The sequence below is a fragment of the Garra rufa genome, chromosome 9 (genome assembly GCF_049309525.1).
Source record: "Garra rufa chromosome 9, GarRuf1.0, whole genome shotgun sequence".
NCBI lineage: Eukaryota > Metazoa > Chordata > Actinopteri > Cypriniformes > Cyprinidae > Garra > Garra rufa.
In genome coordinates, this window is record NC_133369.1 from 30001930 (window position 1) to 30019844 (window position 17915).

Below are 17915 nucleotides of genomic sequence, written 5' to 3' on the forward strand. Positions count from 1 at the left end.
CTCACTCTCATGTCTTTCGGTGGAAGCTGCAGGCACTTCTTCCAGTCATCACCAAACCTAAAAGAAATTGTTCAATTCGACTTTAAACAGTACTCATAACAAACAGTTTAATTGACGCAAACTCAAAAGGAACCAATAAAAGACTACCTGATACCGCCACTGCTTTGGGGTATACTGCTTCCTTTCTGGGGCATCACAGGTGTTTTTCCTGACTGTGTTGAGGAAGAAAGCGATCCTGTCTGGAGGGTCATGGGCTTGGACTGTCCATTCTGTTTGCTCATTGGCATGACTGAAGCAGGGATCTCCGTTCTTGCTGTAGCCATTGTCAGATGTTTTCCTCAACAGTTTCAAACAAAGTAATCTTTTTTGCCTTTTTTTTTGCTACTTTTCAGCTTTTCGTTAAACTGTTTTACTGTAACGCTCACTGCGCTTTTGTGTAAACAGTTTCTGGTACGTACAGACCTCTTAAAAAGAAGAGTGTCTGACATATAACAATTGTTTATAATAAGCTCTCCCAAAAAAGGAGAAAATTATATTTATATGAATAAATATATCACAAGCCTATAGCCAACGTACAAAATAACTAGCAAACAGGTACTTGTAAAATTCAAGTCTTGCACAAGGATTTTCAAAAATGCAAGTTAGCAAAAAAATCTATTAATGCTTTTCAAAAGTCACTTTTTTACGTTATCCCTGAAAATGTACAAAGTATTCACTTTTTTTTTCTATTTTTATTTAAACAGCTGGATTGCAGAAATACTGTAGTACCCTCTGTATTCCTTTTGGTATCAAAAAAAAAGTATAAAGTATTTACATTCAAAAGCACAAGGCTCAGCTAAAGGTTCTTGATGTGCTCTTAAAACTCCCGTATTTTTTCGTCATGAGGAATTTTCAAACTTTGCTCAGTGTCACTTGCTCCTATTTAACCTGCTGAAAAACTCCAAACTGAGGGATTTCAAACTGAAAGTCAATGCAGGAGTCCAAAATAACGTTATTAGTCCATAAATGTTTCCACTCTTGGCTTCACGAGGTCTCGTTTTTCCTCACTTTGTCACAGTTCCTGAACACTTAGTGGAGGAATTTCTGGAACACCTGCCAAATATTGAACATATAACACAAAATGAGCAACAATCAAGCATAAATTACTTCTGGCATCGAGTAAAGGATTAGTTTCACAGTTTGTCTTTAAATACATCTGAACAGATGTGTTTGGATTATATTAAACTGAACATATATAGCGTTATACAGTAATAATTCGTTCAATACATTCAGCTAGCACCCACGTTTAGCTAACAGTTTCTAACACTTACTAAAAGTGCGGAAGCACATGGAATTCATGATAATTTGGATTAATAACACATCTAATACAAATCGAAGCGGATTAGGGTTTAAGGGTTTAACGATTAGATTCGAAGGGAAAAGTCTGCGTGAGCGTCATGAGTTGTTTGCCAAGCTAACTGAGCTAGCCGACAAGCACCAGCACAAAGGTGGTTTATCGACAAAAGTTTTCAGATTCAGATCTAACGCGTGGGTTCAGGCAGGCAGTGCCCAACATTAAATAAGAACAACACAAAGCAGCACATTTTTCTGGGCAACGTTACATTGTGAACTGTGTTTCCTAAGGTGTGAGATACCGGTGAACTATATTTAAAACTATTAAAGAGCATGCTAGCTCAACCTGCCAGCGGTTACATTGTTAAGGCAGATTAGCTTAGCTGAAAGCTAACAAGAGCGCAAGACAGACCCGCTGTGCACGTTGGGAAGGATAACCGTCTAATTTAATGATAATGGTGTCCCAGTTTGTTACCTCCGAATTTTGAAGGATTTGAATCTTCGAGGATTTGATTAATTCTTCGAACGTTTCTTGAGAAATTCTTTGTTGCTGTGGCTTTTGTCTCTTCCGTCTAGAGATTTAACATGGCCGTGCGCTGAATCGATCTCGGAGGACGTGAACGCAAGAATCGAAATCGACCAATCAGGTGAGAGAGTTTGAATTTGGTGGGCGGTACCATTATCAAATCCACCTCCGTATAGGGCTCTGTCGGCCCTTTGGACTTTAGAAAGACTTTTCACACAATATACTGTATATAAAAAATAATTTCATAATAGTTTATTTCTTTTCTTCACACTCCACAAGTTTCATATTTCATATCAAGCAGGCTCTTAACTGACAGGTCAAATTTTTAAGTTATGGTGAAAAGTTTTTGGACAGTAAGATGTTTAATGTTTTCATCATCACCAAGCCTGCACTTATTTGATCCAAATACAGGCAAAACAGTGAAATTGTGAAATATTTTTACTATTTAAAATAACTGCTTTCTATTTGAACATATTTTCAAAAATGTACTTTATTCCTGTGATCAAAGCAAAATATTCAGCATCATTACTCCAGTCTTCAGTGTCACATGATTCTTTTTGGAATCATTCTAATATGCTGAGCTTCTGTTCAAGAAACATTTATTATTATTATTATTATTATTATTATTATTATTATTATTATTGTCAACATTTAAAACTGTATATATTTTTCAGGATTCTTTGAAAGATCCAAAGATAAGCATTTATCTGAAATAAAAAGCTTTTGTAACATTATACACTATCATTCAAAAGCTTGGAGTCCGTATAATTTTAATTTAATTAATACTTCTGCATAAATGGTTTAAATTGATCAAAAGTGATGATAAAGACATTTATAATGTTACAAAAGATTTATATTTCTGATAAATTTCATCAAAGAAACCTGAAAAAACTCTATTCAGCTATTTTCAACATAATAATAATAATAAAAAATGTTTTTAGAGCAGTGAATTAGAATATTAGAATGATTTCTAAAGGATCAGGAGTAATGATGCTAAAAATGCTAAAAAAATCAGCTTTGAAATCACAGGAATAAATCACATTTTAAAATATATTCAAATATAAAACAGTTATTTTAAATAGTAAACATTTCAAAATTTTACAGTTTTTGTTGTAATTTGGATCAAATAAAGCTTGAGCAGAAGAGACTTCTTTAAAAAAAAACATTAAAAATCTTACTGTCCAAAAACTTTTGACTTGTAGTGTATTGAAATGGTTTATGTTTTGATAATACAAGTTTAAAATGAAATGAAATAATTGAATATATTTTATTGTTAAGATAAAATTCTGGATAAAAGGTAGGCTAAATAAATAAATCTATGCATAAAAAGCATTTGAAAAGTACTAAAAAATGATGAAGTCATGGATAAAGTTTCAAATACAGTTTTAATGTGACCTTCATATAGCAAAAAGAAAAATGTTCAAATCTTTTTTGTTTCAAAAGTGCTTAACATTGAAGAAATGATCATATAAGTCATAAAATGCACACAAACGTATAAAAATATGTTTTTTTTTATTCATAAGGAATTCGACTACTATATACTACTGCACTTATTTACACATTCATATGTAAAGCAAAATTCATACATTCTCCTAACTGTCAGCAACATCACCATTAAGTACCTGTCACGTATCTGGTCTATCCTGTCATCATGAACTCTTGCACCACACATCATGGACTTCATTCCCCACAAGCCACTACACTAATCACTGCATTCACCTGCTCTCACTTTACTGATTACTGCTCACAGCTGCACCTCATCACACTGACTGCATTTAAGCTTCACACACACACAGCCACTCGGCGAAGTCTTATTGTTCCGTATGGTTGTAATTCTGAGCGTTTATTTCTGTGTTGGATTTCCTGTGTATGACCCTGGACTGTGTACCCCGTTATTGATTCCTGCTGCCTGCCATTGCGACCACTGCTTGAGTATTGAACTGTTTCCCGGATTACCTACGCTGTTCCTGTTTTCTGGCGTTTACTCCTGCCTGTCGACACTTCTCAATAAAGCCTTGCTAATGGATCCGCACGTCTCAGTCTGACTCCTTGTTACAGTACCATTATGGCAAATTCATATCAAAGCCTATTCGGTTATAATTTAAATCACAGTTTCTCAAGATTCTGGCAATGGTTTTAATCCTACAGTTTACCTTTTTTTTCCTCACGTTGCCTTCTACAAGGTTATCAATTTTAAGCCACTATGAGTCAAAACTCATAATTTGTGACAAAACTTCATTAGACTGATTTCAAGCTGCCATTCAAAGACTTGGCACATAGTGGCAAAAAGTCACAATTTAAAGATTTTGCATACATGGCATTTTTGACGATAGTTGACAATAGTTGTGCGCTCATTAGATAAACCTACTGTATCCTGACCTCTATAGGGATGCTCTATAAGCATTGCACTTGGTTGATATCAGCTGTCGTGTGTACCCTAAAACCTTTTTGAAAGCCTCAAAATGTGATGTACAGTTTTTGACTATTGAAATTAAAGATTTGTGTAATGTGAATTTGAGTAACTAAAACCTGGAAAATCTGAACATGGGAAAACCAAAACGATGTCTATAAACACAATTTCAATGGAAAACAAATAAAAAAGTCACAAACAAAAACAGGAAAAAATAAAAAGATGTTTCTGCTGTCTTGCTATTTAAGTATAAATAGCATAGCCTTGTATAAAACATGAAAAACAAAATACCATAATCATTTCAAATGCGTAACAAAAGACTTGGTAACACAAATATACATTCACACATTATTGATTAAGAAAAAGGTCATAGCATCAGAATCAACATGTATTTGAAAAATGTAAATGTAAATGCTATAAATCAGTCAGTATTTTGCCCACACATAACATTCAAACAACACCACTTAAAGGAATAATTTGCCCAAAAATCATCATTTATTAACCTTTATCTCATTCCATCTTACAATGGAAGTCACTGGATGACTGTTTGGTTACCATCATTCTTAAAAAAAATGTTCAGCAGAAGTAAGATAATTCACCTACTAAGCCTATATTAATGTCTTTCTTCTGCTAAACACAAAAGAAGATATTCTGATAAATTTTGGCTGCGACGATAAATCGCGTTGTGGACCGACTCTGAGATCTTAGGATTCCAAATGCATCGCGTTTCTCTTTAGAATCGTTTCTGAGTTTAGATTTTAACAGCAGATGGTGCTCTAATCCAGTTTTTATCTGCACATTCAAATACTCACGAAGAAGAGTGCTGAAGAGCACTTGTGCGTAGAATGCTTTTATGATGCGAGATTAATGTAAACAGCCCACTCTGAACACCCCTGTAATTCGCTTCAACCTTTTCGAATTGTATGAATGATTATTTTATGTTCAAGTGTGTGTAAGGATTTGGAAACAAGCAGAGCACGGCTGTTTCTAAAGCAAGCAGTGCCATCTGCTGTCCAAAACTAAGCTCAGAATCGATTTGAGATAAGAATGGATGCTGAATCATTTCTCATTGATTTATTGTCAGCCCTACTGCCCTACAAAGGTAAAGTGCAGTAACTACGCCAACACTGAAACTGAGAAAAATGCCTTTAAAGTTTTTACACCAGCCAGTCAAACATGTTGTGGGTAGATTTAAACAAAAGAAAAACAACAAACAAGTAGCCTAGTGCGTAGGCTATTCTCAAACGTGTGCATTTCCTATTTAAGCTATCTATACCCTTAAAGTTATAATTTGACTAGTAATTAAAATAGAGGATTCTTATGTATTCCTAACTATCTGTGAAATCCAAAAAACTGATTGGCAAGATGGACTCTGACAACTGAAATGCAGATTGTTATTTTTGAATTTGACAGGACACAAATTAAACTGCCGAGTTCTAGTAAATTTACTGATTATGCAAATAAATCCATCATTATAAAAGCAGGTGTATCAGTCTTTTAATTAGGTTGCCATTTTAAGGCTGAATTCTATCTAAATTCTGTTTTAATTATATGATCAAACATAGTTTGCAAATTGCGGATTGCAAACACAGGAGGATTGATAGCTATTTCAATACCGTTGATGCCGGGGGCGCTAGTCCGGTTGTCACTTTGCTGAGGAGGCATAGCTAACTTTGCCTAAAAATATTAGTTTACTGAAACCAGCTAACTTTTGAAGGAGTAACCGCAGTCACTACAATTTGATCAGCTACCTGAAATGTGGAGAGATGTCTAAATAAAAAAAAAAAAACATTTACACGATTAAAAAATCAGATTATCATTACGTTGTTAGAGCTGATAATTGCCTTCAATGGAGCAGAGCAGGTAGGCTAAAATGCTTGATTAATTTGATAGCGGCTGGCTAGGTAATGTAAAATAATTATAAAGCTGTCATTTGCTTTGCTGGGAGTTAATATTTTGCCATCTTCCTTACCTGTCTTTGGATATTGTGTAACGGCAGACCGCAGATGCAGTGTCAAAGCCGGGAGAACAAAGCTAGAACGCAGTAACATCACTTACTGCGGTTTGCCTTGGTATTAGTTTGGATTTTGTAGTTACTGCAATTTTGAGACAAAGCCCATTTTAAGCCTTAACTCAATTTTGACCAAATGTGTAGTTACTGCGCTTTGCCTTTGGAGGGCAGCCTAGTTGCTGGTATCCATGGATGTCAATAGTATTTTTTCTAAACTATGGTGTTTGGTTATCAAGATTCATCAAATATCTTCTTTTGTGTTCAGCAGAAGAATAAAACTCGTACAAGTTTGGAACAACATCAGGGTGAGTAAATGATAACCGAATTTTAATTTATGGGTGAAATATCCCTTTAAGATGACCAAACATCCAGCAACTATCAACTCACACCTCTTTCTTCGCTGTTTACACTCACGGTAGACATGTCTGATTGGTCACTGCTGCGACTGGATGGCCGTGATTGGTTAACGGCACCCTGTGAAGGAGAGCCATAAGTGACCGGCATAGGGAAACCGGGGAGTAAGATGATCTGTGCGTCTGAGTAATATGAAGGCGTTTGAATAGCATGGGGATAGTAAATAGGGCATTCTGCAATTAGCATCCTTCTCTGGATAGGAGAGACAGTGGGCTTCATTTGATCGTACCCAGGCGGTATCAGATATGGGTAATGATGGAGTCCCATTCCGTAGCCTGCCCTGTTGTCCACTGCTACATTATGGTGTGTCCGTGGCAACATTTGCAGTGTTTTTTCATTGCTGTTCATCGGTGACTGACGTTCTGAAATGCTCTCCGCTGACTGACTTCGGGGTAAAACTGGTGTCACTGGAGAATGCGACGCACTGCGCTGAAAAGTGGGAGTCATTCGGGGAGAATGGCTGGAGCTGCCAGGGGACAGAGAGCCTGAACAGAAGAGCAAAATGTACTTAAACAAGGTGTTTAGAAATAAATTCACTCTAGTCACTCCAGAGAGATGCTTACCATTACTGCTAGTTTTCACAGTGCAGCTACGAGTTCCCCTCCCACGCAGCACATCCGACACCTAAAAACAAAACATTAGGTTACTTGCGTAACCCCGGTTCTCTGAGAACAGAGCGAGGTATCTCACTATGGGAAACGCCCCCAGGCGTGATAGACTATGGAAGCACCAATTACACCACGTCTGTCCGGAGGATAGACCAATCACAGCTCATACAAGGAGCCCACCCCTCTCCCTATATATACAGCTGTGATCCCCAAAAACGGCATTCTAAGCACGCTCTTCCCCCGTGTTATGCGAGAAGGGAAGCCTGGTGAGATACCTCGCTCTGTTCTCAGAGAACCGGGGTTACGCAAGTAACCTAATGTTCTCTTTCAAACAATCGCTCGGTATCTCACTATGGGAATGATATAGCCAACTCCCGTAACGCATGCTTTCCGAAGCCGCCTGAACAGACTCGAAAAGGGAAGACAAGACTTTAGTCCTCCAAAGAGCCAACTCTAAGAACTGCATGAGCCAATGAAGGCGCAGTGACATCAAGACGGTAAAATCTGATAAATGTATGGGGTGAAGACCAACTAGCCGCTGCACAAATATCTCCCACCGAAATCCCCTTGAACAGGGCCCATGAGGTAGAAATACCTCGCGTGGAATGTGCATGAAGGCCCTCTGGGGCCTGAAGACCCATAGATGTATAGGCTAGTTCGATCGCCTCGACCATCCAATGGGAGAGGCGCTGCGAGGAGATCGGCTTACCCTTACAATGAGTGGCCCATGAAACCAATAATTGATCGTTTTTCCTGAACGACTGTGTCCTGTTTACATAAAAGCGTAACGCTCGTACAGGACACAAAGTGTGTAATTTCCTCTCCTCTGAAGAAGAAAAAGGAGGAGGGTGGAAAGCACGTAACTCCAAAGCAGAGCAGTTATAAGCTGAATCACTGACTTTGGGAACAAAAGCTGGGTTTGGCAGCAGTGTAACTTTGCTGTCATCCGGACTAAATTTTAGACATGCTTGATGAACCGATAAGGCATGTAACTCCCCCACTCGCTTAGCTGAGGCTAAAGCAAGTAGTAAGACCGTTTTCAATGATAGGAACTTAATATGAACACTCTCCAGAGGCTCAAACGGGGTCTGAGTCAAAGCATTCAAGACCATAGACAAATCCCATGATGGGACCAGTCGCTTCGACACTGGTCTCAAACGCCTCACCCCCTTCATAAAACGGCCTATAAGAGGGTGCCGGCCCACTGAAACTCCTTTGAAGCCCACATGACAGGCTGAAATTGCAGCCAGGTAAACCTTAATGGTAGAGAACGCTCTCCCATTGTTCAGTAAGCTTTGCAAGAAACAGAGAACCTCACTCACCGCACACTGAAAAGGAATAACTCCTTTACGAGTGCACCAGTCATCAAAGACCCGCCATTTCAAATCATACAGCGAGCGCGTTGATGGAGCTCTAGCACTCTGTATAGTATTTATGACCTCCTGGGGAAGTCCGAGTGCGTTTAGATTCAACCCTTCACGGGCCAGACCCAAAGATTCATTCGTTCCGGATGGGGGTGAAAAATTTGCCCCTCCGCTTGGGACAGCAGGTCCCGACGCAACGGGAGTTGCCAGGGCTCTCCCCAAAGGAGTTGGACAATCTCTGCCAGCCACAGCCTCCCTGGCCAATGAGGGGCTATCAGAAGGAGAGATAATCCGTTTTCTCTTATTCTGTCTAGGGTGGGAGAAATTAGACTCAGTGGTGGGAACGCGTATAGCAACACGTTCGGCCACGGGTGTGCCAGTGCATCCACACCCAAGGGTGCATTTTCGTCTCTGAGAGAGAAATACAGCGGACATTTTGCGTTTGCTCGCGAGGCGAATAGATCTACGGCAGCCCTGCCGTAAATTTCCCAGATCTGATTCACCACCTGCGAGTGGAGTACCCATTCTCCATATAACAGGTTGCCCCTCGACAGGAGGCCCGCTCCCACATTCAGGACTCCCGGTACGTGCGTTGCGCGCAGCGAACTGAAATGCGCTGCGCTCCAGACAATCAGCTTGCGCGCTAGATTGTGCAGTTGCAACGAACGCGTTCCCCCTTGGCGATTGATATATGCCACCACCGTTGTGTTGTCTGTCCTGACTAGAACATGAAAACCCTCCAAGAATGGGCGAAAATGTTTCAGCGCTAGAAAGACTGCCATTAACTCCAGCATGTTTATGTGAAGTCTGCGAATTTGCGGCGTCCAACGACCGTTTACCGATCTGCCCTGAAAAACAGCTCCCCATCCCATTAGGGATGCGTCCGTAGTCACTACTTTTCTCAGAGACACGTTCCCCATCAAGATTCCTGTCCGGAATACACAGGGGTTTCTCCACTGATGAAGCGCCATCACGCACTCCGTGGTAATTTTCACTCTGCGTGCGAGGTGCCGGCGTGGGCACAGACGCTTCGCTGCAACCCAATGCTGGAAGCTCCTCATTTTCAGCAAGCCCAGCGGGACCACAGACAGAGACGAAGCCATCATGCCCATAAGGCGGAGACAGGTCCTGTACGAGACCAGGTTTCCCACGCGAAACTGGGCTAGGCACTGATAAAACGCCATTATCCTCCTTTTCGAGAGCATAGCGCGATATTCCACCGAGTCTATTCGCAAGCCTAGATACTCTATCTCCTGGGACGGGATCAGCTGGCTTTTGGCAAAGTTGATCCTGAACCCCAGATTCGTGAGATGAGACGTGAGCATCTCTATGTCTCGCTCCGCGCGCTCCCGCGAATGAGCGCAGATCAGATAATCGTCCAAATAAGCAGATATTCTCAGACCCCTGTGTCTCAGAGGAGATAATGCTGCTTCTATGCATCTGCTGAACACCCGTGGAGCGAGGCTGAGCCCGAACGGGAGAGTAACAAATTCGTACACTTCGTTCTGAAAGGAAAACCTGAGATATTTCCTGTGCGCCGGATAGATGCTTATATGAAAGTACGCATCCTTGAGATCGACCGTGGCAAACCAATCTCCCCGGCGGATTGAACGAGTGAGAGTCATGACTGTGAGCATCCTGAATTTGTACTCCCTTAAGTGCTTGTTTAGAGCACGTAGATCCAGTATCGGGCGCAGACCCCCGTCTTTCTTTGGAATTAGAAAATAACGGGAGTAATAACCCCTCTGAGTTTCCCCCACTGGAACTCGTCTTATAGCTCTTTTCTCGAGAAGGGAGGATATTTCCGCTTCTAACACCCGAGCTGAATTCCCGTTTGCTGCAGACGCTATAACCCCGTTGAAAGGAGGGGGTTTTACAGCGAACTGAAGCCTGTAACCTCTGGTTACAGTCGTAAGGACCCACGGGTGCGGAGAACACTCTCTCCATGCCTCCTGATGAAGAGCCAGAGGGTTCAGATGAACCGATTCCATAGATGGAGCGCTGGCGCCCTCTAGTGGACAGAGAGAAAAACGGCCAGGACCTGTGTGGCCCAGAGACCGAATTAATATTTGTTGGTTCATTGATATTATGTTTTTGTTTTCCCGCGCCCTTGGCATGGAGCCTGGATGCGACAGGGAATTTTTTATTAGTTGTGAACCCAGGGGCTGAAGTGATTTGTGACAATTCACTCGAGAACTTGTGCTTGAACTCATCTGACCACATAACTTCGGTGGCCGCGTTCTCGGCACTTGAACTTGCGGGATTTCTGTTAAAAATCCACGAAACCTTGTGTGTTTCGGGGAAACTGAACCGGCCCGAACACAACTTAGAGACGTTTCTCCGCTCAAACTCCACCTCCTCCGCTTCTTTGCGGGTGGGGGAACCGACATGGTGGACTCGGGAGAGGACATCGCAGGAAACCCTAGGTGCTGCCCGTCCCTCCTCTGCGGAGATTGCGTCCTAGGTATCCCTCCTCTTTTTACTAGAAGGGTTAGCGGACTTGGACTTTGCAGCCGCTGCCGCGAATGACTGCTTTCCCCATGGCTTGACGTTTGAAGCAGCGGGGGGGCGGGAGACTGCTCTGTGCTCGGGGTTTTCGCAGTTCTGGACGCGTTCACAAACCTCCTGTTCTGCGTCGGAGGAACCGGCCGAGGGGGAACAGGAGGGCGGGAAGCTCTTTTGCGTGGCAGACAGATGTCAAATGCTTCCCCTTCCTTGTTCTGGAGATCGCACCTCTGTCTCATCGCCGCGACAGCCGGGCCAAACAGCCCACTCGAGTCCACAGGAGCGTCAAGAAAATCTAATTTCTCTCTGTCCCCGATACTCGATAGATTTAACCATAGCGATCTCTCGCCTGCGACGGAAAGAGCCATGGTACGGCCGCAGCTTTGCACCGCGCCCCGTGAGGTGCGCAGGTTGAGATCTGTTATGTTACAGATCTCCTCCCAAACCGTCGGGTTTGGGTTACCGGCATCGAGCTGTGTGCCCAGCTCCTCCAGTAACTCCGCTTGATAAGCCGTCAACAATGAAGTGACGTTAAGCGCTCTCACCGCTAGCGCCGAAGATTTATACATCTTTTGATACATGGAAGCGGTGAAGCGTTCCATTTTCCCAGGGAGTGAGGGGCTGGCCGATGAGAGAGTAGTCCGCCTGTTCGGATGCAGGTGGTGGGCCACTGACTGCTCGACCGTGGGCGGGTTAGATAGCCCGAGCCCCTCCATCTCATTCACATCAAGAGATGAGTAGCCCTTGACGGGCACGCGATGGGAAAAAGGTTTATCCCATGAGCGCTTCATCTCTGCTATGCACGCCGGCAAAGCAGGGAGCAGTTGTTTCGCCGGGGGAAGGCGGGAAGGGAGCCTCTTACCGTCATAGATATCACGCTTAACTCCCGGATCCCCGGGAGTTACAGGCCACGGGATGTCAAGCTTAGCTGCTGCACGCTTGCAAACCTCAACTAAGTCGCAATCTCCCACTGCCGACGCCATATCACCACTTAGCGCGCTCACTGGCCTGGATGCTTGGGCTGCAGACAGGATAGCATCATCCTCCTCATCATCCGGCTCTTCTCGCAGAAGGCGAGCTAACATCTCCTCGTCTTCTTCTTCATCCCCTTCGATCTCGTCGCCCTCCGCCAGCAGCTGCTGGTCGAAAAGCGGCGTAAACTCAGGGGATTCTGAATCCATAATATCCCCCCAGGAAGGAGTATCCTGTAGGGGAGAGGGTTGAGCCCCTTTCGCTGAAGAAGGAACGGCGGAGAGAACCGGATCCTCTTTGGAAGATGCAGCCACCCGAAGCCGCCGCTCTAGAACCCTGGCCGGCATTACGCGACAGTGCGAACAGCTGTCTGTATCTGCCAACGCAGCTTGGGCATGCTTGACACCCATGCATGCGATACACATCGGGTGCGAATCCCGGCCCGAGATCATGAACCCACACGCTGCCGGGCATGAGCGTGACGGGGCCTCCTTCCCTTTCTCCGCCGCAATCTTGGACACGGACATGGTAAGAAGGAAAATTCAGTATTTGGCTATTAGCAAAGGAGCTCTGTAACGAGCAAATAACCCACAACAGGTTTTCTCTTTGCAGATGCGCTCAGTGACGAGCAGAGAATCCGCAACAGATTCTTCCCGTTGGACTGCACTGCGTTTGGCAACGTCAACCTTGACGGTACGTTTGTAAACTGAAGCAGCGCAGCCTAGGTGCTAAAGGAAAGTCTTCACGGGGAAGAGAACAAGAATGCCGTTTTTGGGGATCACAGCTGTATATATAGGGAGAGGGGTGGGCTCCTTGTATGAGCTGTGATTGGTCTATCCTCCGGACAGACGTGGTGTAATTGGTGCTTCCATAGTCTATCACGCCTGGGGGCGTTTCCCATAGTGAGATACCGAGCGATTGTTTGAAAGAGAACCACAGAAATATATACTTGTTTAGAAGAGTTACAGAAGTTATGCTGATACACATGGATGGATTATGGCGCTACTGGGGGGAGCTACTATCTCTGAAGGCTTTAAAGAGACAGTTCATCCAAAAGAAATGAAAATTCTGTCATTAATTAAAGAAGCTATTCTCTTAGCTTCATAAAATTGAGGTTGAACCACTGATGTCACATGGACTATTTTAACAATGTCCTTACTGCCTTTCTGGTTCTTGAACGTGACAGTTGCGTTGATGTCTATGCAGGGTCAGAAAGCTCTCAGATTTTATTAAAAATATCTTCATTTGTGTTCTGAGATGAAAGGTCTTACGGTTTCGGAATGACACAAGGGTGAATAATCAATGACAGAATTTTCTTTTTAGGTTGCGCTATCCCTTTAATGATGTAACATTGATACTAACAGATATGATACTAAAGATATGACAAATAAAATTTATCACAAATACTTTTTAGTAACATAAAGCTAAAGCATTTCAAGCATAATTTTGTATATAATGTTGTAATTATGTTAAAGTTCAAATTCAGAGATTTTAAAAGACAATTGCAAAATGTAACGTTTCAGTTAATTAATTAATTCATTAATTAAATATTATTATTTTATATTTTTTTTCAAGAAAAGTTCTCCATGGGGCTTCAGACAACCAACAATAATCCATCTTTGCTGACTGGTAATTAATATGCAATAATATGTACAATAAAATTGAACAATGAAAGTTCTGTGAATCACCACTTGTAGGCAGTGTTTGCATTTGATATATTCCAGAGTTAGAAATGAAAAATAAATAAATAAATAATAAAAAAAAAATTGTATGTATGCAAATTGTATAATATCAAAGGAACACATTGGATACACATTTGCAGTTTATTACCATACTGTATTTTTAGAAAGTTTTGGAATATTTGTCCTCTGCCCAAATTTGTCACTACCAAAACACAGTAATAATAATTTAATTAGAAGGGTTATATTAACCTATTAAGATTTTGCTTATATCTACACTGTAAATATATTTTTTTCAGAGGTAAATCAATAACAATTACTTATTTAACAATATTTTAATGATTTATGAAATTTCTTGCATTTTTAATCCAATCTTTCTTTCTAAAAGGCAAAAAGTGGTAAAAAAAAGTTTTTTACCAAAAAAAAAAATCCGATACTGATTCCAAACTTATAATATATCATATATATAATAATCACTGAACTAAAAACTACCATAACATCCAAATACACTACTGCTATTCTTTATATTCTTTATATAATGCTGTCTTTTGGATGAGACATAAAACCAAAGTCCTGACTCTCTGTGGTCATTTAAAAATCCCATTGCACTTCTCGTAAAGAGTAGGGGTATATCCCTAGTGTCCTGGCCTAATTCCCTCCACTGGCCCTTTTCAATCATGGCCTCCTAATAATCCCGTCCACTGAATTGGCTCTATCACTTTCTCTCCTCTCATCCTGTAGCTGGTGAGTGGTGTGGAGAAACCTCTTTATAATGTTTGTAAACCGCTTTTTGTGTACAGCAGTACACAATAAAGTGCTTTATAAATGCCTCATTCATTCACTCTCTCAGTTCTTACCTTTTTGTTGTTTGCAACCATGATGGCTGTGTCATTATGGTTGTTTTTCAGACTACTGTCAGCTCCATTTTTCAGCAAGACCCTGACAATTTCAATATGACCTCTGCCACAGGCGCTGTGTAACGCTGTGTTCCCACTGTAGGACTGTGCGTTCACATCACACCCACTCTGAAAGACACAGCGCACAGAAATTGACATTGTAAACATTAATAACAGCTGAAACTCACAGACAAAAACTGAGTAATAAAGATTTTAGGCTCATAGTCAGCCTTGTGCTTGCCAACAGAGAAGTACAAGATTAAAATGAAAGGAACAGGTTATGACAAAAGTGATGACTCATCAGTTTTGACGTGTGAGGAGTGAACTCAACAGAAAAAAAAACATGTGCACACACCTCGATCAGAAAGCTGACCATGTCAGTAAAGTTGTTTTCTACAGCATGAACCAATGGACTTCGACCACTCTTATTATCCTGTGATAAAAGAGTAAAAAGAGACACATTAAACAAACAGCCTATGCAGTAAACAGAAAGGGATAACTCATACATGAGGAAAATATAACATCACATTGGAAAACATAACAGGGAGTGAAAATGATGACAAGCACTGACCCCTGCGTTGATTTCAGCTCCGCTCTTCAGTAAGATTCTTGCCAACTTTTTGTCTCCATTCTGCACAGCCAGGTGGAGGGGTGTCAGACCTTAAATTAGACATTAAAATCCTCAGGGTGTAACATGATGAATGACCCACTGAAACAAGTTTGGACATGTTTGAGTGGGTAAAATACACAAAAGCACTAATATACCCCCTCACTGTGTTTCTAGGGACTTTTTGAATGGTGAAAGCAACAGGAAATGTCTCATGTTACATTTCATACGCATGAATGAAGCCAATACTAAGTCTAAGGACTGTTTAGGTCCACAATGACCTAAAAATAAAACAAAATAATAAAATATGAAACAAAAGTGTTTAGTTCAGCATCATGAATAATATTTTTTTCTGAGTAGCTACTTTACTGTTACAAAAGGGAATTACTGTGTCAGAATTCACAAATAAAGCTAGATGGCGATATACTTCTCTCCTTTCTGATAAACAAATATACTTCAAAATATAATCACACATTCATGCAGGGAAATCCATGACCAGCAGCTCTTTTCCTGTCTACTGCCCTCCAGTGGCACAAAACGCACAGCAAAAAAAGTTCTGCCTTCTGAAGTCATGTATAATTTTCAGAAGTGTTGCATAATGACTGACTTTATGGTTATGTATTTGTTCGTAATGCTGTACTAAACCGGACCATAGTCGAGAAAGGTTAGGTGTCAGCACATCCATATGTGAATGAAATAACATTTTCCTGAAACCAATTATGCTACAAAAAATTACACACACAAAAATGCATACACATACAGTGGTGTGAAAAAGTCTTGGCCCCTTCCTGATTTTTTTTTTTTTTTTTGCATGTTTGTCACACTTTAATTTTTCAGATCATCAAACAAATTTAAATATTAATCAAAGATAACACAAGTAAACACCACATGCAGTTTTTAAACAAAGGGTTTTTTTATGAAGGGGAAAAAAATCCAAACCCACATGGCCCTGTGTGAAAAAAGTGCATGGCAGAGTTCCAAGACGTATACCACTGCTGAGCAAAAAGAACATAAAGGCTCGTCTCAGTTTTGCCAGAACACATCTTGATGATCCCCAAGACTTTTAGGAAAATACTCTGTGGACTGACGAGACAAAAGTTGAACTTTTTGGAAGGTGTGTGTCCCATTACATCTGGCGTAAAAGTAACACAGCATTTCAGAAAAAGAACATCATACCAACGGTAAAATATGATGGTGGTAGCTGTTTTGATAAATGGAACCATGAATTCTGCTGTCTACCAAAAAATCCTGAAGGAAAATGTCTGGCCATCTGTTTGTGACCTCAAGCTGAAGCGAACTTGTGTTCTGCAGCAGGACAATGATCCAAAACACACCAGCAAATCCACCTCTGAATGGCTGAAGAAAAACAAAATGAGGACTTTGGAGTGGCCTTTGGAGTCAAAGTCCTGACCTGAATCCTATTGAGATGCTGTGGCATGACTTTAAAAAGGCGGTTCATGCTCGAAAACCCTCCAATGTGGCTTAATTACAACAATTCTGCCAAGAAGAGAGGGCCAAAATTCCCTCACAATGCTGTAACAGACTCATTGCAAGTTATCGCAAACGCTTGATTGCAGTTGTTGCTGCTAAGGGTGGCCCAAGTTATTAAGTTTAGGGGGCAAACACTTTTTCACACAGGGCCATTTGGGTTTGGATTTTGTTTTCCCTTCATAATAAAAAAAAAAAACTTCATTCAAAAACTACATGTTTTGTTAACTTGTGTTATCTTTGATTAATATTTAAATTTCTTTGATGATCTGAAATATTAAAGTGTGTCAAACATGCAAAAAAAAAATAAAAATAAATCAAGAAGGGGGCCAACACTTTTACACCACTGTATACTCATGTAGATCTAGGTCCAGCACTTACCCTCATAGTTCCTGATTTCCAGATGGGGCGAGGGGTTTTGGGGGTAGTGTCTGAGGATGACAGACAGGCAGTTGGCCTCTTGGTGCTCGCAGCACAGGTGCAGCGCCGTCTGTCCGTTACGGTCCAGAGCTCCAGGGTCAGCACCTGCATCCAGTAGAGCTTTCACCAAAATTGACTGATGGGTGATTACGGCCAAGTGCAATGGTGTCTGATAGAGAGAGAGAGAGAGAGAGAGAGAGAGAGAGAGAGAGAGAGAGAGAGAGAGAAAGACAGTTTACTGATTGTCAATCAAATCCACAGTCTATTTAAGGCACAATTATATTTAGACCGCATACTCAAAACTCCCATGACTCCTATTACATGTCAATATTTAAGCAGCATATCTCAAAAATCTACCACTCAGATTTCTGATATGGTGTTCAGGTGTATTTGAGCTAATCGGTTGAGTCACATCCTGGTATGGATTCCTGTAACCGTAGCTATTAACCTAGAACTTGTCTAACAGGTTAAAGGTCAGTTCTAAAGATCTGATAATAATGAGTTAAATTGGACTAACGCCCCTTTGTAAACCCTAAGGTGACTTATCCAACACACGCAAACAAACATGTACAACCAAGGCCGTAATTATGACTTGAACACTGGTGGAGGACCAAATTTTTTAGGGGTAGTAATGGTTCTTTTTATTTAAATAAATTAAGGATTTAAAGGAATTAAATGAATTT

The 17915-nt window shown here is 41.3% G+C and overlaps 1 protein-coding gene and 1 long non-coding RNA gene across 2 annotated transcripts in view; both read right to left on the minus strand.

Moving 5' to 3' along the window:
- LOC141343314 (uncharacterized) lies at nt 1-1943 on the minus strand. Its single transcript, XR_012356722.1, has 3 exons — nt 1808-1943; nt 148-1092; nt 1-57 (listed from the first exon to the last, which is right to left on the minus strand). It is a non-coding gene; the product is annotated as an uncharacterized lncRNA (long non-coding RNA).
- A 4471-nt stretch (nt 1944-6414) lies between these two features.
- The window catches only part of bcl3 (BCL3 transcription coactivator), a 35150-nt gene continuing 23649 nt past the window's right edge, over nt 6415-17915 (minus strand). The window contains exons 4-9 of the mRNA XM_073847820.1: nt 17194-17401; nt 15289-15377; nt 15073-15150; nt 14679-14846; nt 7257-7317; nt 6415-7178 (exon numbers count right to left, since the gene is read on the minus strand). Of these exons, the coding sequence (XP_073703921.1) occupies nt 6658-7178; nt 7257-7317; nt 14679-14846; nt 15073-15150; nt 15289-15377; nt 17194-17401 (1125 nt within the window). The 3' untranslated portion in view covers nt 6415-6657. The remainder of the gene's footprint in view (nt 7179-7256; nt 7318-14678; nt 14847-15072; nt 15151-15288; nt 15378-17193; nt 17402-17915) is intronic.